The 22,541-nt window shown below is 51.8% G+C and overlaps 1 protein-coding gene across 1 annotated transcript; it reads right to left on the reverse strand.

Annotated features, from left to right (window-relative positions):
- Positions 1-219: 219 nt before the first annotated feature.
- On the reverse strand, positions 220-3,857 carry LOC119106171 (zinc finger protein SNAI2). Its single transcript, XM_037229780.1, has 3 exons — positions 3,838-3,857; positions 3,280-3,625; positions 220-2,865 (listed from the first exon to the last, which is right to left on the reverse strand). Exons 1-3 carry the CDS (start codon positions 3,855-3,857, stop codon positions 2,443-2,445), a joined length of 789 nt encoding a protein of 262 aa, XP_037085675.1. The 3' UTR covers positions 220-2,442.
- Positions 3,858-22,541: the final 18,684 nt, after the last annotated feature.

The following is a 22,541-nucleotide window of genomic DNA, read 5'->3' on the forward strand; positions in this document are numbered from 1 at the left end:
GACCCGTCTTTTCGCCTTACGGGTGCCCATAACGCTATGATTTGCCATCACCGCCCAGCTTACCGGAGCCGACCGGCGACAGCGTACTGCTGCGGGGTACCTCCACGCCAACAGATGATCACCGCCTTATGCTGTTGCTGGCTATGATCAGCTTCGACGAACCAGGGCCACTCGCGAGTGATCAGTATTGGAAACGATGCGTGTAATTATTTTCGAGTTTATTTACAAAAGACTCCATGATCAGACACGTGTCGCACGCGTAGCTCAATCCACACTGGTATCAAAACAATGCTGTAAATGGTGGAAGGGCCACAACTACAGTATTGACATTTCTCGCTTGTTCCGAACGAGAAGTACTATGACTGACTAAGATTCGGCGCTGAAGATCCCGCCGCTTCAGGCTCTGCCAAGGCACCGCCACCAACGTTAAGGTCGCATGACGTCACACGTGTACCAGGCGCTCCGTCCTGACAAGGAGGCTGGGGTAGATGAGCCTCCACACCTGGCGAATGCCCGGGCCCAGTTTCCGCTTAAGTTTCGTATTTTTAACGTTTACATGCACGCTACCTGTCATAATTTATGTCCTAAGCGTGGTGGTAATCAGAATGTGGAAGCCACTGGCGCTGGTGACACGATTTTGGAAGGTTTCGGCTGGGACACGACCATGCGTGAACAAGTATCATTACCGTCCTCGTATTTGGCTTCTTTCCATAGCTGCCTTTCAAGGGCTCAAATAACTATCACTGCGTCTACCTAAATCGCAAGCTCATGCAGAGAACAGGGTACACTCGTGAAAGGTAAGATCATGCCATAGTCATCAAGACGGCTATCTGTACAAAATCCCCGCATCATAACGGTAGCCTGTCAACGCAACGTCAGCAACAGCATGCCCTTGCACGTAAATAACGAACAGAGGCGATTGTCTTTGCAAGACGCAAGATGTTAAGCGCATAGCATTTCAGTAAGACGAAACTTGAACGCCGTCTTTGTTAAATGTGGTGGGGCGATAAAGACGTGAAAGCAATATCTCTCCGCCGTCTGCATTAAACGAACTACACGCTGTTTCGATAACAACTGTGACCTGTATCGCTCAAACGTTCAGACGGTACCATCCGCACTGAAACGCGGTGACTTATTTTTGTTCAACATTCCCTCCTCTTCTCTCAGTACTGACCGACATAAAACTGCAACAACGCTGCCACGCGCAATATTGAAAAGCTGCCGCGCAAGAGGCTGGCGTGCCGCGGCTCGCGTTGCGCTAGGCTCGCATAGCAATAACCTTTGACGTGTTTACCAGCAGGAAAACACGTCCGGTGGGACAAGTGGAGACTAGGAAGGAACTCCGCTAGGGTGCTTAAGAAGCGTCTAAGTACACGACGACCTCAGCTTTGAAAAGATTACAGGGCTCGCCGCACTCCGTCAGAGTGGATGCGCGCGGATGCCAGCGTTTGTTGGCTTTGAAATATGACTAGGCAAAACTCGACTAGAGTTACGTAAAGCTAGTAAAACAAAAATAAAGCTTTGTGCTCTTCGAGGCTAACATAAAAACGCAGGGCGAGGGGGATGCGGCTAGTAGAGGACATCTTGATCTTGATACCTGGCATCCATCGGTGAATGTGACAACACATAAATAGAAAATACGTATGAACGTCAAACGCACTCTATACAAACGTAATTCAATACAAGGAACTCGATGAACTAACTACAGTCAACGCACATGCATGCAAACTTGCCCTGTAAAAGTATCTAAAAAGTGGACAGCCGGCGCGGCTGCATCCTGTCACGATACATTGGCTAGTTGAGCCGGGTCTGTGGTCTGTCGAGACAAACGCACTAGAAATGAGCATTCTGAGCATATAAGGAATTATTCCACAGCCAGTACAGATACTAGAGTACTCAGCAAACATCGAGAGAATAAATGCCCGTCAGAAAATATTTCATTTGCGTCGTTACAAAAATACAGTCACTCGGCTCACGCGCTTTGTCTCATCTTTGATCTCTCTCGGGGTGCGTTATGATCGTTGAGGAATTATTTGGTCCCAACCAGCACATTAGCGATAACACTTGGCGTACGATGCGAGTGTCCGTGATTGTCACGGTTGAATCAGCTGCCTCAAGTTGCGGTGACCGCATGAGATGTGAGAAGCTTTCCGACCCGCCCAAATCACGGCTCGAAGCCCACCCGATCCTCAGGTGGTCGGCCGCCGTATCGATCATGCCGCAGCTTGTCCCGATGCTTGAGGTTTTCATTTGATGAGCTAATAAACACAGCCTCGATGATTTGGCTGGGCAGCTATTCCTGTTGAGCCTTTCCGAATTGTTCGTGCTCTCGTGCGCCAACCACATGAACATTGGCATAGCTCAGCTGGTCATCGCGCTCAAAACACGTATAAAAATATGTACAAAAGACCTCGAGAAAACGCATGGTGGCCAAACGTGTCCTCACACCGCACTCACAACCTGGGTTTTGGCATCGGTGGCCGGCTCGCCACCGGCGGCCGGCGACGACTTGAAGCCGGCGCGGCCCGGCCGCCGCTCCTTCATGCAGCTCGACTCCTCGTGTTTGTACAGGTAGCTCTTGAGCGCGAAGGCCTTGCCGCACCGCTGGCACACGTGCGGCTTGACGTTCGAGTGGGTCTGCACGTGCGCCCGCAGGTTGGACTTGTCGGCGAACGCCTTGGCGCAGACGGAGCAGCGGAACGGCCGCTCGCCCGTGTGCGTGCGCACGTGGCCCTGCAGTAGCCAGGGGCGCGAGAAGGTCTTGCCGCAGTACGGGCAGCGGCATCCCTGCGTGTGCGTGCGGACGTGCATCGAGTAGGCCGGCATCGAGACGTAGACCTTGTCGCACTCGGGACACTTGCGTGCCTGGTGAAAGGGGGCCGGTGTTAATGTGTGAGGTTGGCATCGGACGAGTGACGTCTCTGCGCGTTGCTTCTGAGAGCAGTAAGTGCGAGTAGACATCAGGCGGGGTTGCGGGGAAGAGGAGAAGTGGCAGCAAGGGCAAAGCAGCAGGGGTAATTCCTGCCTGGCCGCGAAAGTGACGTGGTGACAGGGAAGGAGCTCGAGACGACGCCGCAATAAGGCAAGAGCGCACGACAGAATGCAAGAGAACCTGACACTAGGTCTTGACAGAAGAGAGCGGCCATACGGCTAGCCTCAGAAGTAGTGACATCATTTTATTCTCTACAGACTACGCTTACGCTTCTCGCCACGCTACGCTTCTCGTGACTTCTACTGGCACACTATGCCCTGTGCCATGCTCGTGCCTCGTCCACTCACCTTCTTGTCTGCGGGCAGGCAGTGAAGCTGGCGGTGGCGCGCCAGGTTGGAGGCGGTGCTGTACTTGCGACCGCAGTCGTCGCACGGGTGCTGCGCCGGCTCGGGCTCAGGCCGCGGCTCCAGCACCAGGCGCCGGATCACCGACGTCTGTCTTGCCAGCGGCGTCTGCTCCGGCGAACCGGGCGACGCCGGCGAGCTGCAGACTGAGCTGAGCTGTGGCGGCGAGCTGCAGACGGAGCTGAGCTGTGGCGGCGAGCTACAGACGGAGCTGAGCTGCGGCGGCGAGCTGCAGACCGAGCTGCAGACGGGCGGCGCGGTGAAGACGTAGGTGAGCGCCAGCGGAGAGCTGGACACGCAGGCGCGCGGCGGCGGCGGCGGCGAGCCGGCACCGCGCGCCACCCGGGCCGGCGGAGAGGGCGTGCGCTCGGGGCTGGACGGGCGGCGGCGGCGGTGCACGCGCAGGTCGAGCGCCTGCTCGGCGGCCGTGTAGGCGGGCGGCCAGGGCCGGCCGGGCGTGAACGGCTCGGTCTGGTCAGCCGGCGATCGCCACAGACGCGCCGAATCTGAAGCACGGGCATGCCGATAGTCAGCAGTTCGCGGCGGGAGTCACATGTTGCAGATTGACATGAACCTGCTCGATTGTTTGTGACAGACTGTTGTCATGGTTACCGCTGTTTTTACAGGCTTGTATACTTGTTACCCGAGGTTATCTTGGCTTGACTTGACTCTTATAAGGACTTGTATACTTCTTACTGAGGTTATCGGATACAGAAGGGACATCTGTAAGGACGGTTCATGGGCTGAGATCCTGAGGTCAAACGATCAGCTGTCAGTGGGAGATAACAAGACACACAGGTCGTTTTTTAGTTCTGCTGTAGCTCCTGGTTTCGTACATTCTTGGTGTGTTGTTTCAGACTGATTCTACTCTGATGACATTTGCATTTCTAGTTAGGAATTCGCGGTATTTACGGAATGATAATTGATAACTTTGTTGACGCATTCTTGCTTTGAGTTTTGCTTCTTCAAAACATCACATTTTTCTCTGGTTGATTCAGCCACGTCGTGCAAACATATCGATGAGCAGAAGTTAGGCATTCATGCATTTTGGTAGCTCGCAATGCATGTGTATGACGTCGAATGTTTTGACACTATTAGCTATAGAAGAACGACCTTTATCTCGCATTCTATGTACCACGCGACACATTGCGAGTGTTCTGCGTGTGTACAAAGCGAACTTCAAGGCGCCGGCATGTTCGGAAGTGGTGTTATCTGTTCACAGTGCATCTGTTCGTGATTTCTTATGCCATATATAAATATAACGTCATAGCCATATACATAAAAGTGTCGACTTCCGGTAGCACACAGGTTCTGCAGCTGTTTATGCCAGTCTTGGTCGTCCAGGTTTCAGCCTGGCGCCACACTGCATGGATCGCTGCGTTTGGCATGCTGCGTCCAATGATAGTGTGAAGTTTCAAGTTTGCAGGTCAGGGGTTCCGCGTAGCTGAAAAGTTTACGGCACGGTCTAGCATGTCCGCCAGCGTTCGCCTTACCCAGGTCACTCTAGACATCTGGGAAGCAGTCTGCATTTCCATGGAGCAGGTACCTCGCATGGTTGCTAAGGTTATACCAACTGTACTCAGATTAAGTATATGTTCAGTGTCAAGAATGAAGCGAGCTCGTATTTCATACACTTGCTGGCATGTCACTGTTTGTCGCACAACTATTTCTCGTTGTGAGTTACTTCCAGCGGGCCTCGGCCCTCGAGAAAATTTGACAGACGAAAATAAGTCATATCAAGTAGCTCGAAGTCTACCTCCACTGATTGCGAAATATCTTTCAGCAGTCTTCTACTCCCACATTTCAGCGATAGTTTCGGAGTCACCTGGTGTTTCTCTCCTCTTTTCTTCGCGGAGATCAAGGCTTGAGCCAAATAAGGTCCCGTATATTTTCGGACCGCAGGCTCACTGAGTCCACCTATTAAACCCACCACCTGTCCCTCCTGGGAACGAAACGGACTGACTATTCCGAACACACTGACGAAAAGCGGACACCGCTCGCCTCCTCGCAGTCAGACGTGGAAGCCGAACACCGCCGCATCCGAGGGCGTGCGCGCGCGCGCCGAGCCGAGGCATGGCTCCTAGTCGGCGGTGCGGCCCCGATGGACGCCGTGTTCCTCTGCGGCTCGAGGTTTGGGTCGGGCCGACGCGGCTCAGTGTGGGCGGCACGCGGCCCGGCGTCGGGGCGGGTCCCCAGGGTGCCGGCTGGACCCCGTGGGCGGGCTGCTTAAACACTGACGTCAGCGGGTGAGGCGGGCCGGCCAGGGCGGCGGTGACTCAGGACCGGTGAGGCCGACGGCGCCGCGACCGCTCGCCTATCTGCCTCTGACGCCAGTCGTGGCGCCCGCCGGCCGCCGCCGCCGCCGCCGCCGCCCGCCAGCCTCCGGCAGGCGGCCATCCGCCCAGGCCGAACAGCCAGATGGTGCGCGAGAGCGGGGGAGCTCCTGGTGAAGGTCCAGTTAGTTATAAAACTGCTGAAGCTATGTCGTAGCTTGGTAGCGTTTCATAAGGGGCGTATTTGTAGCTAAAAAGGCAGAGGGATCGGTGCCACTAAGCGCGTATGCTCGGTCGCCATGATGCGCCATGAAAGTGTGTCAACATGATCCTTTTTTCATGGGTTTATCTTTAGAACAAACTCCTTATTCATTATCAGGCACAAGGGCTGAATTCTTTCACAGGGAGACCACTGCGTCACTGCCCCTCCCCATTCTTGTGGCTGAGCCTATGCCTAGCCTGACACATTGCTGATCGTAAGCCCTGGGGACACAAGCATTCCGAACAATTAATTTTTTCCAAGAACGCCATGGTGACATGCACGTTGTCATGCTCTTTTCCGACGTTCACATGCATGGCTGTTGTTAATGTGTCGGTGTCAGAAAGTGACTTGCTTTACCGCTCCAGCCCTCCTCGCTGCAAACACCCTGCAACTTCACCGTCACACTGCCTGCAGAGGTGTCAACGGGCAATGATCACATGCAACAGATGTCACTAGAGAGAGATAGGTGATCACAGCCACCGTTGTTGTGGATGAGCCGGAATGCATCATATCTGCTTGTGTCAATTTTTGCACGCTGCGATCAAAATTAACCACTCTTGGAACGATTAGAGCAGCATACAGTTGAACCTAGACTGTAATCAACTGCATTGTTGATGTTCATCCACCAACCGCGACGTGCGAGAGCTATGATGCAGACATCACGATGAGCACTGCCACACTGAAGATAACTGTCGTGATGACATACCAACATGCGCACCATAACCACCTGGTGGATGATGGATGGTGGACCATGTCAGTAGCATAGACATGTGATCGTGTGTGCCGGTGGATGACGACTTAAGAGCATCCGGCGTCGCGTTACGCGGGTGATGCTGTGGAGTGTTCGCAAACGGCGGGACTGACAGCTGGCCAGACTCCGGTGCTGTGGCGTGGCTGTGAGCAAGTGAAGCGATTCCTCTGTTGAGATGGGTTTCTTGCTCCCTGTTGTGTTTCGGACATGACACTGAAAGGCCTAGTCCTGGGAAAGTGACGGATCGCGTATGGGCCGAGCAGGGGAAAACGTGCTCTCTCTCTCTCTCTCTCTCTCTCTCTCTCTCTCTCTCTCTCTCTCTCTCTCTCTCTCTCTCTCTCTCTCTCTCTCTCTCTCTCTCTCTCTCTCTCTCTCTCTCTCTCTCTCTCTCTCTCTCTCTCTCTCTCTCTCTCTCTCTCTCTCTCTCTCTCTCTCTCTCTCTCTAGCACAGCCCTTCGGTTTGGTGGGCTAACAACCAGTCGATGCACTTAATCCAGCCTCTTGCGAACCAGGTCCATTATCGCTAGCGTCTCCAGAGCACTTCGCAACATCAGCTCAAGTCCCAGTACCAGTCATGTGGTGTTCATTTCCACACGCCGAATATTCTCGCCGCACCTGGGGCTTATTTGTCGCCGGGGCAAGCAGTACTCAGTATATGCGTTCGCAGACCAACACTGCTGGCTCCCGATCTGTGGTCCTCTTGTCGGTAAGTATTTTGCTAATGATAACTTAGGAGTTCATAAATCACGCACGGCATTTCCGCACGATGACTCGATTTCGACCGAATGCCCCGTGGGCGGCTTTCCGTTTCATGTGGTGTTGATGTCATGATGTACCATTTCCGCTATTTCCACTTAACGAGCTTGGGCCGCAGGTTCTTGTGAATAGCACCATCTGGCAAGGCCTGAAGGCAAAGCTAAGCCTTTTCAAATCCAACCATTACGTACCATTAAGTCGTTTTCTTGTCAATATTGACTTTTCGTTCTTATGTCCATTGGCATTGTCATAAATAACGATGTGTATGATGCATGCATACAATAAGGGTGTTTTGTAATGTATGTTTCAACTGTAGCTGACGGGTGATGCTAAATTGCTTGAATATTATAGCTATGTGATAATTTGAATTGTTTGATTGTATTTCTATATATTTGACTAGTTTGAGTTTGTTGTGCCAAATTGATTGCAACGACATCCCAAACACCAACGTTCCTGTAAAGCTTTTGGCTGGCATTCGCAAAGCCTGTACTAAATCACTTGACGTTCATCCTCTGAATTAAGCCACCATCTTACCTATACCGCAGAAATACAAAACTAAAACAAATCACCCTGATGACAGATAGCAAACATTGTAATCAACACATATCACGTTCCTGGCAGCGGCTTAAATAGGTCGCATCGCGTCTGTAGAGCTAACGCAACGGTAGCAGCCCTCATAGCCCACGTGTGTAGACTCCAGTCGTGCCCACTGTTCGCCGGCATAATGACGACGTATGGGCCTACCAGCGCCTCCGGAAGTGGTCATGGCACGCCTGTGACAGATAACTGCCACTCACGAAGGTTGCAGAAAAATAAACTAGCAAGCGGTCATTAGGCCGGCCGGTCGATGGCGGCCCGGGGCTGGCCCGGCACATCAGCCTTACCCCGCAGCGACGTCATCCATCAGCCCTATCCCACAGCGCGCTCGTCCATCAGCACTGCCACTGCGCAGGGTGTTCGCCCCTCGGGCCGGACCGGACACGCTGCAGACATGCCAGGCCGACAGCTCACATCGGCACCTACACCGCACTGCTGACAGGCAGCCTGTGATTCCGACACGGCTGAGGCTGGGGTATTGGCATATCTTACGGGCTTGCATTGTAGGCATGGTGGATTTGATGATTCCGCATAAATGCGTATGTGGATGGATATGCGATGAATCAATGCGATGAATGGGCAACAATTACCACGCGGAGAAAAGGTGTCAATTACTCGGATGTGACATACCATTCGTAATTTTGTATCCGTCACCTGAAACGTATACAGTGTATGAAATGGCAGTGGTAGATGCTCCGTTCAGAATTAAGGCGAATTGCTCATGCGGCTGTGGCTCAATTTGCGAACTTAACTGTTCATTTCAAGTTTTTGTGAACTTATGTAACGCGTGTATCTATCATGCATTAGCTTTCAGTTATCGCCAATGGTACCAGCTGACTATCACGTTCAGTGAGTTTTCTTTTTCTCCTTCGCCCTACAAGGGGACATCAGAGGCCCCCTAATATATCGAAAACTAAGCAAGCTATGATCACGGGCAATGTAGAATAAAGGCCCTCGACTGCATCAGAAAGGTGTGACTGAACAATGTTGAATGTGAACTTTGCACGCCATATCAGGTTATAGTGGTTAAATGAGTAATTTCGTGAGTTAGTTAATTGTCGCCGATTGTTATTGCATGAACTGTGCATACCATGACAAAGTGGAAGACGGGTTTGAATATATCTTGGAAAAATTATGCGGGAACCAAAAAACATCGACTTGTGTGACCCATGACATGTCATTCTCTGTCAAAGCAATGAAGGCTCTTGTTGCACTGGCACATACGGATTTTTTAAGAAAAGGTCACATCGATGGAGGAAAACAGCGTTAGGAAAACCTTTCAACGCTGTAAGATGCGTGCCATTATGGGTTAAATGGCATACATTTTAAATGGTAAAATATCTGCACAGAGATGAAATGGCCACATTTGTTCACAAATCAAAAAGGTCAAAAGGTCAAATTTTGACCAAGTTTACCTCGGCTTAACATGACGTTGCAAAGACAGCCACAGGATTCTAACGCATTGCAAAGTGATAAGGATAAGAACAGCAGCCTATAAGAATTCTTTCGAATGCAATCTCTGCGATAACTTAGTGTCCTTTGTCACTGCTGGGCTAGATACCAACGACATGACCCAAAGAAAGAGGTCACATACCATGAACCACCAAGGTAAGAGCCCTCACATATTCATAGGTGTAGAACTTATGTTGACTCAGCTACACCAAATTTCAGGACCGTACCCAAATTAGAACTATTAAGGGCCAGTTTTCAGTTAAGAAGTTGTTTCCCCCCCAAAAAACCTTCGGAACCTTTGACGCTTTCTTCCATGGCGAGGGGTATTGTAACATGGGTACATTTGTTGCTGCGTTTAAAGGTCCAAAAGCAATAAAACAAAATTCATGGTCATGATGTCATCATCAGCGATTTGCTATGACCGTAGTCAGCATTGTTTGACCATGATTGTTTGGTTTATTTGTTTGACCAGTTCACAGATCCACTCATAAATGGTGTCAACGAACCAAGTCGTAACAATTTATGGACGCACGGAATCCAGAAGATTTACCAGAAAACACGTTTCAGGCATCTTTTCACGCTATTAAGTTGACCCTGCCATTGCATATTTTTCATGGTGTTTTTCCCAATATAGAAACAGTGGCATGCAATTTACAAATGGCAAATTTTGGACACGAGTGAAAAAATGATGGCGGGTGTTAAAGTAGCCCAAAATTTAAATATACCCCAAGTTTGGATTATGTGAAACCTTGTGAACAAAACTGCTCGCTGCGCAAATCATGGCATTATTCAAGCATGCAGCAGGGAACACCGAGACTTCTTTGAAAGCCATGCAACGCACGCAGCAATTGGATTCGTTGTCCCAGGAACTGGTTCCCAAGCTCCACCGCGTACAAGAAGGAAGGCGAAGAAGACATAAGTGGATCTTCCCGGCCATAGGCTGGGGCTAAAGACCGAATTCCGCCGCTCTTAATGTTTTTGTGTGAAGACTTTCGGTGATTTGGATCAAATATTGATAGGCCCAGTAAAGACCCGGGTAGGAGGAAGGGCCTCTCTAAAGTGATGCAGAGTTATAAGCGTAGAAGCAGACGTCCCTGTATCCGTTTCTGATCTCTAGCCTCCTACTGGACGGGGTGCGCCGGATCCGCCGCTGCAGCTCTTTGGCTCTTGGCGTATACACTCACCTGGCGCAGGGTATACGCCTGTGTGCGTGGGCAGACTTGTAGCGCTGCTTTACGCGCAGGGGAACTGCGGGTTAAACAGGACGTCGGGGCAGCCGACGCCATCTTGCTTCAAACTGCGAGTATGCCGCCGTTCAGGCAGGCATACAAACTAAATCAGCCGTCGTTTTCTAAGGGTTCGCACGACAGTTGGGTTTAAAGTCAACTGTATGGGCACCCGGGCGAACGCCATGAATGTTGGGTGCCATGTGAACCAGTGCCAAAAACGTCTCAGCAAAATGTGCCATGGAGACGGAACTATCTCCGCGGAAACCCCGAAGGAGATCGAAATCAGCGGGAAGTTCCACCACCTCACAAATGGAAACAAGAGTTACGTCCAAAGCCGAAAACCCGGAATAGTTCGCAAAAAAGTGTCATTTTGCACCGAAATTCTCGAATTTTGACACACTGACGCCAACCCAGCATACCGCATTTCGCAGCGATTCGACGATTTAGCTGCCACGCGTCGGGGTGACCTAACCGTTGAACAGTTCCGACCTTATCTCTACTTGGAGTCAGAGAGGAGCATGTGTGTAGCCAAACTCATTCCAACGTTATCCTGAGACTAAACATGACATCACAGCGCAGGGACTTGGTGTGCCTATGGGCTTGGGGCCCGTACAGTTCTTGCGGGATAAACAGCGCGATATTGGGTGATGCATGATGTCATGACAGGTCGGCAGATGATAGTGAATGCCGTCCAGCTAACAAGGAATGCTGGTGCCGTACCACGGGACACCGATCGTCCGTCTGGGACCGAGCAGTTAACTGAGCAGAGGGTGGGTCGCATGCCTGACCTTGACCTGCATTGGCGAAAGGGCTTCGTGAGCCCTACTTATGCTCCCCGTCTATATACATGACGAAAACCAAATGTTCCAAGCCTGTGCAAGTATTCGTTAGTTTGCAGTGGACTGTAGATGAAATAAGTCGTGACATACTCGACGATTTTTGAGATCAATAATTGGCACCAGCACCCAGTGGCGTATTGACTTTCTCCCGCCCTGTCCCGTCAGCAGGAGAGTCGTCACCAGATACCATTAGCCGTTAAAACGGTAAATTTGTGCGTTAAACACTTATGCTAACGTGCTTCAGCTGGTCCACCTGACCCTTCCATTACTGCATTAATGTTGTTACGAATCATTTTAAGGTAATGCCATGAAAATGGTACTATTGGACGGAAAGTGCTTGAGGTTAAGTCAGAAGTGTTACGGGGTTACGCCGAGGGTTTCTCAACGCACTCCAGAATGTCCTGGTTTTAACCGCACGGCAATACATCCCACGCCTCATATTCATTGCTTAATAAACGCAGATATAAAAGATGGAGAGGCGTGCGAGCGACATCAGTGTTTCCGATTTGACGCCACGTTCGTCATGAACTGAGGACTCGAAATGACTCACGGAAAACGTTCTTGGGCTAGAACTACGTGTAGTCCTACATGGAGGTCTGTTGCATTTGGCTTCAAACTTGGCTTGGCAAAAAGGCTTGTAAATGCTAAGTCGAAGAGCATAAGAGCATGAGCCTGTGCTACTGCCCTATAATATTTGTACTAAAACGTTCTGCCCGAATAATAAAGCAACACAACCGTTTGGTCGGCCATACCCATATCACGCGCTTGTAGTACTTGCATATGGCCCAAGTTTATAGCCCCAGAAGTAAAAGCATGGTATGCACTCAGTTAAGGCGGCGACGACGGCTGCTTTAGGGCTTCGTTACGGAAAAATGTACGCGCATGCAGATTGGTAAACCCAAGGGAATGCCACATGGATACCATGCGGCTTCGATTCTGCAAACACGCGGATGTTGAAATGAGTATTGGAATGTCGGAGACATAAATAAAAAAGGTGAGATGGAAAAACATGTCATAATTTAGACATTCACTCTCGGTTTTTGGACAATCAGTGGCCAGTTATGATTGGCCCAGAGTATTTAAGCCGTCTTACTTACATCTGTTGCGCAAAAATAGGGATATCCTTTGCTCATATTTCGCTCACATCTATCTTCGACATAACATTTTCCCAATCTGCGGCGCAATTGTGTTGATATGTCACGGGTACCCCAACATAAGATCAGTAGAAAGTCGGCAATGTTTGCAAATACTCTTGACGGAATAGAGCATCCAAATATCTACAACCAAATATCCTGTCGAATAGTTAGCTACAGTACAAACGCTGCGGAGTGGCTCGGTGCCTCGAGATCCCGCACCAGCGCAGGTATTCTCCCCAGGGGTGGGTCGGTGTCTCGAGACCCCGCACCAGCGCAGGTATTCTCCGCGGGGGTAGGTCGGTGCCTCGAGACCCCGCACCAGCGCAGGTATTCTCCGCGGGGGTAGGTCGGTGCCTCGAGACCCCTCACCAGCGCAGGTATTCTCCCCAGGGGGTGGCTCGGTGCCTCGAGACCCCTCACCAGCGCAGGTATCTCCCCCGGGGGTGGCTCGGTGCCTCGAGACCCCTCACCAGCGCAGGTATCTCCCCCGGGGGCGGCTCGGTGCGTCGAGACCCCTCACCAGCGCAGGTATCTCCCCCGGGGTGGCTCGGTGCGTCGAGACCCCTCACCAGCGCGGATATTCTCCCCAGGGGTGCCTCAGCTTCGTTTCCGGCCGTGTTCGGCGGAGGAAGCGGCCCGCTATTTATACGCGCACGGCCGCGGCGCCGGGACGGTGCGACCGTGGTGGTGCCAGCCGGCTGTTTACCCACACCTGGTGGCGCCGGAAGCCGTCATAAAACAAGTGGCAGAGCGACGGCGGCGGCGACGGCACCGGAGATCCCAGCCAGATGGGGCGCCGCCGCCGCCGCCGCCGCCGACGCCGCCAGCCCGACAAGGCCAGTGTCAAGAGCGGGTATCGCTCGCCGGCGGCGGGACGATGGCGTCACTCACCAGCGCCAGGTGCGAGCGCCGGAAAACGGCGGCCGGGGACGCTGAGATACGACGCTGGATTCGGATGAGGGCGGCTCGAGCCACGAGGCTTTGATACGGAGAGGTGCGCGTCAGGAGATAAAATGGTCGCATTTGGCTGTTTATGGTTGCCAAAGTCAAGCCATGCCGTCTACTGAAATTGGTTTAAAATGAAACACGCCGTTGGTTTGAGGCATTAGATGTAGGCAGGCTTGAGGGTATGCAAGTTTAAGCAGGGGAAATCTAAGAACGCCTTTGGGACAGGTGCATGCGGGAAGAGACAGTAGGATACCCATCACCTGCTCGCATTCCACACATCCCACTCCCCTGAAACTGATCCGCCGTTGATTCATGCATCGCGAGCGCGAACGAAACCGCCGGAATCTCTCGCCCATGAGCCAAGCAGGCAGCCCCGCCGGCCTACTGGGCGGCGCGCAGGAGGCGACGCGCCTCTGATGAAAGCCGACAGCAGCAAGGCGGACAACAGCATCTGCATTGCCTCTGCGGCGTCGTCCGGAGGTCGGCCGCCTGCGCTGCCTACTGGCAAAGCTCCGCAGATAATGGCGGCTGTTTTGCCTCTCGGGTGCTGTTCGCGTCAGCCGCAATCGCCTCAGCCCGTCCGCCTGTGTAACATCCAGCCGCCTTCTCCGCTTCCAGCCACCTCCAGGGCGTCGGCAAAAACGGCGCCTTCAGTGGCTCCGTCCGCACACTGACTGACGCCATTAGCCGGGACTGCCGCTGGCACCATTAGCCCCTTTCGGCGGGGCACCTCCGCCGGCGGCCGTTTTTCCCGCGCGGCCGGCTCTGGCGCGTGCGCGCTTGCGCCGCTTTTTGCCGCCGCCGCCAGGTAAGAATGTTTATCATCGGTGTCTGTCGCCGGCGTCCAGCCATTGTGCTCGCGTTTTGGCTCGGCGCGGCGGCGTTTTGTCGCGGCGATCTACCTGTCCCTTTGTCGAAACACAGCTGTCGTGACGCGGCCACGCCGGAAAAAGCGCGCGCGCGCGTAAATGGGGCTCTGTGGCGGCCGCCTATTTGTCCGCGCGCCGCCACCTGGGCGGGGTTTTTCCGGCGGCGCTGTTTTGCGCCCCGCCTTCATCGTAGACGAAACACATTTGGGCGGAGCGAGCGGGTGGCCTCGGCCCGGGCCCTCCCCGCTGTCGGCCGCGCTGGGCCGCGCGCCTACGGAGCTCCGACCGCTCACTGTCCGGACCTGATTGTTTGTGTCAAGATTGATAGATACACCGAGACGGCATGCTATTAGTCAGGAAGATAGCGTGTGCGAGGAAAGGTGCGGAGAATGACACTGAAGACTGGGCGAAGCTTATGGAAAGACGATTATACAAATATTTTTGTGTCTCCACGCCTTGTACTGTCCAGTACCAAGGGTTTCCTGTTCAGGCTGTGGCCAGATCGCATCCCAACGCTTCTCAATCGGTTGAGAACCGCTCTTGAACGCATAAGTACTACGAGAGGAGTTCTCAGTACTCAAGTATCTCGCCCTCACACTATAGAAAATGATGAGCCTACCTGTAGTGGCCTATTTGTGTGAATAGGATGAGATGCTTATGGTGGTAACCCTATTGGGGGTTGATCACCCACAAGTGGCGCTGAGATACCGATCCTGATCATGTCAAAACTGTGAGTCGCAGTGCGAAGGAGCAGCTATTTGTGAAGAACTGTGTTTTATTATATTTGTTATAGGTGGTTTTTGCGGTAGGTGCCTAATTGAGAGTGGTGCTAAATTACGAGCAGTGCTTGATTACATGTGGTCATTAAATTGGGCACCAGGATAGCTTTATGCTTACTGTTTGTACCCACCGAAGGAAAAGTAAAACTTCACCAAGCTTATTTTGGAGGGAGAGTAAGGGAAGAGGAACGTAGATAATATTTCCTTAGCATGCATATATTCTATTGCCGTCCTTTTTAGCCGTTTGTACTTAACGTTGGGCGATTCAATTCTCATATCGAGGGACCGGTCGAACACTGGTGAACTTCAAGGCCCCATCAAATATATACAAATCACCACGCACGCCCTAAAGCCTTTCGTTCGACCCCATCTGGTAGTTTTCTTGGGGGGGGGGGGGCGCTTACTGCCACCATCCCATGGGATGGTGAAATGGCATCGTTGCCACGATCGATGGGTATTTTCTTATATCGCCGTTTGGCTACGAGAAATGAGACTCGTCAAAAGCAGCATTTAGAGAGCTGGGTCGATTTGATAAATGCCAAGGCCAAACGGTAGTGTACCTGCAATGCCTTCTTGCCCACAGGTATTACTAGTTCATATCGCATCGCTCTTAAAACCAAGGTCGTTTTAGGACGACGAGGCTGATTTTAGGGCAGGTTTTATAATACCCGTTCTGATCTTACAATTGCTATACGGTACGGTTGCCGTTCGTCCTCATGTTCTGCTTTTGGTAACTAGTTGTTGCGAATGGTGATAATTGGTAGTATTAAGAGAGTAAGTTAGAGGTCGTTAAAAGGAATCTGCAGGGGGCGGAGCGTGTGCAGATCAAAACTGAGTCAAAGCCGGACCAAAGCAATGGCCGAGGTAGAAATCAATAAGTCACGAATTAAACGCCACATGCTTCAGCTACGGCTAGTGATATGGAACTAACACAAATGTAGCGCATTTACATCCTGGAAGGTGGTCGACATTTGTGCCGGACGAAACGGCTTAATACGTCAGCATGAAATGCTTGGATAAACCTTTGACCGCGACAGGGTGCCGCATGTCCATTTGCCGTCAACGCACCCTAAACTCCAAATCACCACCATTATCATCTACGATTGCGACATCACGTTTCAGAGCCAGCTGCGCCGGCGTTCGTTAGGGCAGTTGATCCACCCAAGCGTCTTCTGAGACGTGCCGCGCCTCTCGGCCTAGCAACGGACACCACCTGCCTCTGTTGACGTGGGCTGGATTCCAATGTGTTTTCCGGCGCGCCTCGAGATAAATAACCAGCCCGCGGACGCTGCGTACCCCGACCGGTAGTTTGGGCAAGTCGTCTATAGTGTGGGCCCAAATAATAAGGTGCTTACCTCCATCGAACACCAGACATGAAAGACGGGTGTCTTACTGGTTCTAACGACGGTATTCTACGTTCATTGATTTTGAATTCAGTCTATGAAGTGTACACACACCCACACCCACACACATAAGCACACACGCACACACACACACAAGCACATACACACGCACACACACACACACACACACACACACACACACACACATATATATATATATATATATATATATATATATATATATATATATATATATATATATATATATATGCATATAATGATTGATAGACAGATAGACATAGCCGGAAATTTTCCGCAATCCTGTCCAAACAGCACGTTTTTATCAGGCAAGTGGTTTGCAAGGAGCCATAATACACTTATTCAACCTGGAGTACGGCTATGTGTGCCGATCACGAAAACTCCAGAGAGATCGGCGGTGGGGAAAGGGAGGAGGTCGTTTTGAATCCATGTTATGCCATACAATGCCACAGAGCTATCGCTAGGTTTTCTGCAAGTTGAGGTGGAAAATGGCAGTTGTCCGATGCTTTAATCTGCTCTAGCTTCGGTCCACACGCCCTTGTGCCTGTTTTTCAGGAATATTTAAGCATGCAAAGCGCTTGACATATGGAGTGCTCGTGGAAGTGGTTTCTATCATTCCGGTCAGTTTGCAAAGTTAATTCGTATGCTTTGCAATTAGCTACGGTTTCGTCCGCAATCCAGAGGAGCAACATGTCACTTATCGCACGTGGTACATACACATCACACTGCTAATCAAAGTGACAACACATTCTGCACAAAGGACCGATTGTTTGTCGAGCTAAGGAGGCGACAAGATCCGCGACTTCACGTCAGTCATCGTCCTGTCACGTGACCAGCACCTCTTGCCCTGCGGAGCAGCTTTAACCATTTCCCAACACCATCCCATCACCTGATCAGTACATTCTAAGGAAGCAGCCCCAACCACTTCCCAACACCAGCTTGACTCCTGTCCAGTACCTCCTGAGGGATCAGCTCTGTCCTCCTCCCAACGCCCCTCTGACACCTGGCCGTTATCTGGCGAACATCTCCACCTACCTCCGAACATCGGACAGGCGGCCGTCAGCCCGGTGGCCGCGTAGACTTGATGCGTCATGATCGGCGCCCGGCCGGGGTTCCCCGGGCGCGCGCGGCGGCAGGCGTGGTCGGCGCGCGCCGGCCCGCGCTGCGTCGGAGGCGACGGGCTGCGGCGCCGACGCGTCGGTCGGCGAACCTCTCAGTGCGGCACCGACGGCGGGACCTCACCAACTGACGCGGCGGAAGGGGCTCGCGGCGACGGAGCGCGCCCGCTCTAAAAATACGTCTGCGGGGCTGCTGGAGCAGCCACGCACCGGCGGCGGACACGGAGGGGCCGCGGCCGCAGGATGTTTCATTCATCACCGCCGGGACGGGAGATGTCATGTAGAGAGGGGTGGCACGTGCCGGCTAGCCCCGAGGGCGTCGCCGACCGCCGCCCGGCCGCCCGGTTCAGTGGCCTTGGCCGCCGCATGTGGCCACGCAGCGCGGCAGGTATATTTGGGTGCACCCCTGACGCGGACACGGGTGTGTGGGAGTGGTTTGAGATGAGGTACGCGCAGGGGTGCTCGGCGGGCCTTCACATCTGGAGGGGAAGGAAGCCGGGGCTCGCCTCAGCGGACATCCGGCGGATCAGTGCAACACCGCGGGGGGCGAGCTCAGTTGACGGGTGTTCGGTGAGGAGCTTTATGTGCTTACGTCAGCTCTGAGGGCTTCATTACCGGCTGAGAAGGAAGCCGATGTAATATGAGAGGCCTTGGAAAATAACGACTTTTCCACACTTATTCCAGTGTTGTCCGTGGTGGCGGCAGGGCCGCAGGAGTTGTACAACTAGCGGAAGCTGTCCGAACGGTTTAATATGGTGCGTGCGTTAAAGGCCTTTGTATCCCGCTGGATGTGCTGGTGGAATATGCTAAGGAAAGCGAGGATAGGATAGGAACCATCTCCAGCATCTTGTAATGGAAAACTAAGCGAGAATTATATATTTTTATTCAAGTTGTTGCGGGACCTGTGGTACGAACCAAAGCCATTGTGATTCACTAGCTACTGTGCATTTATCAAATGATAAGTGTATTTCAACAACGTCGCAAAAATAGCTCTGTCAGCATGTCCAGATGCATTAACAGGTGGCTGATACCACACAATCAATGCCATGGCCTATGCACAACCCTTGGCCATCAAATTAGTCTGAGACACCAATCAGTCTGTGCATATGCATGGGAAGAGAACACCAACCAGCACGTGCAATGGTTTCGAAATTGTAGCGTCTTCCACAGTTCAGCTACAGCTTCTTCTAAAAAAACAGCCCGCATTAACATCATATTAGCCACCTGAACAATGGTACCCATTAGAAACGATGCAAGCATGACGCTACACAGACTCCAGACGCACGGTCCGCCGCACTGTCACCAGCCACCTCGCTCGGCTCCCAGGTCATGACTGCGTGGTAGTCGCCCGATCCGACGTGATCTTTTGTTCTGGAACCTTCGGCCGACCTTACCTTCGGACCACATGACCTCCGCTGGCCAGCCGACCACCGCATGAGCAGGGCCTCAACCCTACTGGCACGCCGGCTGATCATAGCAGCCTCCGAGCAGTCCCGACACTAGGTACGACGCTGCAAAAATAGCTGTGAATAGGTATAAACTGCTTCTAAATTTCAATGCTTTGTCATTTCAAAAAAGATCGTGGGATCACGACTAAAACTTGAAATGAGTTATTGAATCGGGTTTTGAATGACGGTATAATCGAAAGTTTTGGCCTCGACTACAGTTTACTGACATCTCCCTAAGGTCCCGGGGCTGATCAGCTGATATTTTGGATTTAAATGTGTAGAACGCTGTTGCACCCTTCTGTTGCCTTTGGAGCACGTCTTGGCGTGGAGTTTTCTCCTCGTCGCGTGAAACCAGGAAATGAAAGCAAGGCAATAAGCCACACGATGTTTCTAACGCTGCTGGAAATATATAGCATTGTTGTAATACAATTTCGAAAGATGGCTTGATATCTATGTTTAACCAACCAATGCATGCCATTATATTGATGGTCGTTTATGCCTGTCATACATCACAATGATGCTAGCCAATGCCGCACCTAGGCATCATTCCACCAAAAACTTTGCTCCAAAATTGACTGGCTAGGAGTCTGGTCAGGCTTGGCGTTATCAATCGGAGAATTGATAAGTTTAGTGGTTAGCGAGATGCATAACTGTGACCGGAACATTCGGGAAATGCAAACATTGTTAGTAGATATTGGCTAGCATAAACAGAAACACAAACATGTGTACTTCGCATGCCCTAGATCTGGCCAGCTTACTCTAGAGCGTCTGGCGGCTGATGTTCAAATCGGATGACATGACAGGGCGCATTCCAGTCGATTACTGGTACATCTCTCGCCGGCTTTGAGATCTGCTAATGAGTCGAAGTCCGTACATTCGTCGATGACGTACAGTTGGTTTCACTTCATCTGTTTTGTTTGCTGGAATCTCATATCAGTTCTTAAACGCCCCAAAACAAAAGCCGATTCGTGGGTTGCGCACTGGACCTGTTCACATCGACCCCAGGATTTGCCAACACCATCACCCGTTCTTTCCACCGTCATGATCTGTTTGGGCATTGTCGCTGTGGCACTGGGTTCTTGAGATTTTGACCAGTGTTTTCCAGCATTCTCCAGACTCGAAAATCTTACCTTTTCCATGATAATCGGGTGGGTTACGCAGTCGTGGTAATATTCGAATGCTGCAGGAAACCCCGGCTGATTGAACAGCTTGGATGTAAATGTCTCAAAATCTACACAACACAGGTTTTAAGCAATCGCAATTCTTGTTGCTAGAACAATACCAACCTGCGATCAGGGGTTGCGAAGATAATAGTTTCTAGAAAATATGGCGGCAGGGCTGGACAGGCCAATCAAACTGAGAGTGCTTTCGTATATAAATCAAAGTGCATTCGGTTCGCAACCACGCTCGCCAATAGTAAAGCCCGAGGCCTTTCTTGGTAACGACAGTTAGACCGACAGGGCATCTTAACAGAAAGAGTATATGCTATTTCATCACATCGTACCTCCGTAGAAAGAGATCAGACCTGAAAATAAACATTATCCTTATCAAACCAATTACCAACTTTTCATTTCATCCGTACATATTTCCTTCCACTCATTTCCAACCCCCCCCCCCCCTCCACCCCTCTGTCATCGACTGTGAAGAGTCGCCCCTGCGCCCCCCCCCCCACCCGCCTGTGGGGAGCCGCCCCAAGCCCCCCTCCTCCCCCCCCTCCACCCGTCCGCGGGGAGCCGCCTCGCGCTCCCCACACCCTCGCCCGTGGCTCGCTCGGCTGAACACAGTTGATTGCGACGGCATCTCTGGGAGAATGTGCCACAAAACACGCCAGCCCATGGGCGCCGAGTCATGTGACATGGCTCGCGGAGTGACGGCCCAATTAAGCCGGAGTAATTGCTTTTGAAATGCTCTGAACTCAGCGCGGATGAGCGCCGAAACCAGTCGCCTTTCACTTTTGTAGTCTTTGACCCAATGTATACAGGGAGCAGGGACAGCCATTACCAAAATTAAGGGGAGTACGACCAAACTTTTGTCATTGGATAGTTGCTTCTGCATCTGGAACATGCATTTTGAGGGCGGGTTTTCAAGATGAAAGATATGAGATGCGCTGCTCGTGGTCCTTGTTGCCTTGGATTTCAAGCCATAAAAAGACTTACGTTGCGTGAACTGAACATTACAAATGGGCAGATCAGCACTTATACGCACAATCTGGTGATTCGTAGCCGCGTCAAATAAAGCTCATAATGCTGCAGTTAAATATACACTGCTTGACATCATTTTCAATGTTAATGTCGTCACGCAAAACGTTGTAGCTATTTTGGAAGCAAGATGTTCCAGAAAAGCCTATCATTGAGATTCTGGGTGAAATATTTTATTGCGAAGAACCGTCCCGTGAGAGCAGCTTGTCGTTCACGTTATGAGCCTCTGTGGATCTCGTTTCTCTGTCGCAGTTGGTTCCTGGCAAGGCAACTGAACATTTTAATGGCTTTAGTGTACGTCTGCAAACCGCAATAGCTGCTGCCTTTGTTCGCGCCATAGCCCCCTGGTTGCCCTGATGCAACCATGTCCCCGGATGGCCACGGTCGGGGCCGCGATACCTGCCAAAGGCCGACCGGCCACCAGCACTACAGCGAAGAAATGCGGCACAGTCTACCTCCGGCCGCGTCAAGAGACAGTTTTGTTTCAGCTGACGGGGAGCTACAATGTTGCACACTTACGTTCTTGGAGGATTCTGGGCCACGGGTGGAAAATGCTCAGAAGAGGTGGCGCGGCAAAGCTGTAGAAGTGAGAATTTTTCAGTGGGAAAATTAAAAACGCGCATATTTTAAGGAAAGTTGGTGTGGCCGCACCTCTATCACGCTCACAACCAGAGGGTAAGAGGTCGCCACAAGCAAGAATGCTCCTTTCCTTGTCATGAAAAGTTCCTCCGTACATTCCTTACAAATCGGCTGAACCACAGCGGTGCGCCATACTTTCGTTTTCACATCCACCAGCGGACGACGTGCGATGACTTACAACGATGATGTAATTGACACCAATGGCCTGTCTGCGATTTCTGTCCAGACTGCGGAATGTTTGCAGTTGTGTTACAAAAAACAAAATCCATATGATCCTGAAGTACCTATGCTTAACAGATGATAAAGTCTCGAAATGCCTACCATTGTCTCGCCAGCCGGCGTGGTCCCCTGCAACGTCGGCTTCCGGAAGTCTTAACACCGCGCGCCAACTGCCAGTGGTCTAACCGCAACATTGCAGTTCACCTGCGCTGCATCTGGCCTCTTTGTGGCGGCGGGCATCGCGCGCAGACGACCCGGTGACGTCACAGAGCGGCACGTGCCGACGGAGCCGGCTGCGGCGGCGGGGCGG

The sequence above is a fragment of the Pollicipes pollicipes genome, unplaced genomic scaffold (genome assembly GCF_011947565.3).
Source record: "Pollicipes pollicipes isolate AB1234 unplaced genomic scaffold, Ppol_2.1 Scaffold_6138;HRSCAF=7277_pilon_pilon_pilon, whole genome shotgun sequence".
Classification (NCBI taxonomy): domain Eukaryota; kingdom Metazoa; phylum Arthropoda; class Thecostraca; order Pollicipedomorpha; family Pollicipedidae; genus Pollicipes; species Pollicipes pollicipes.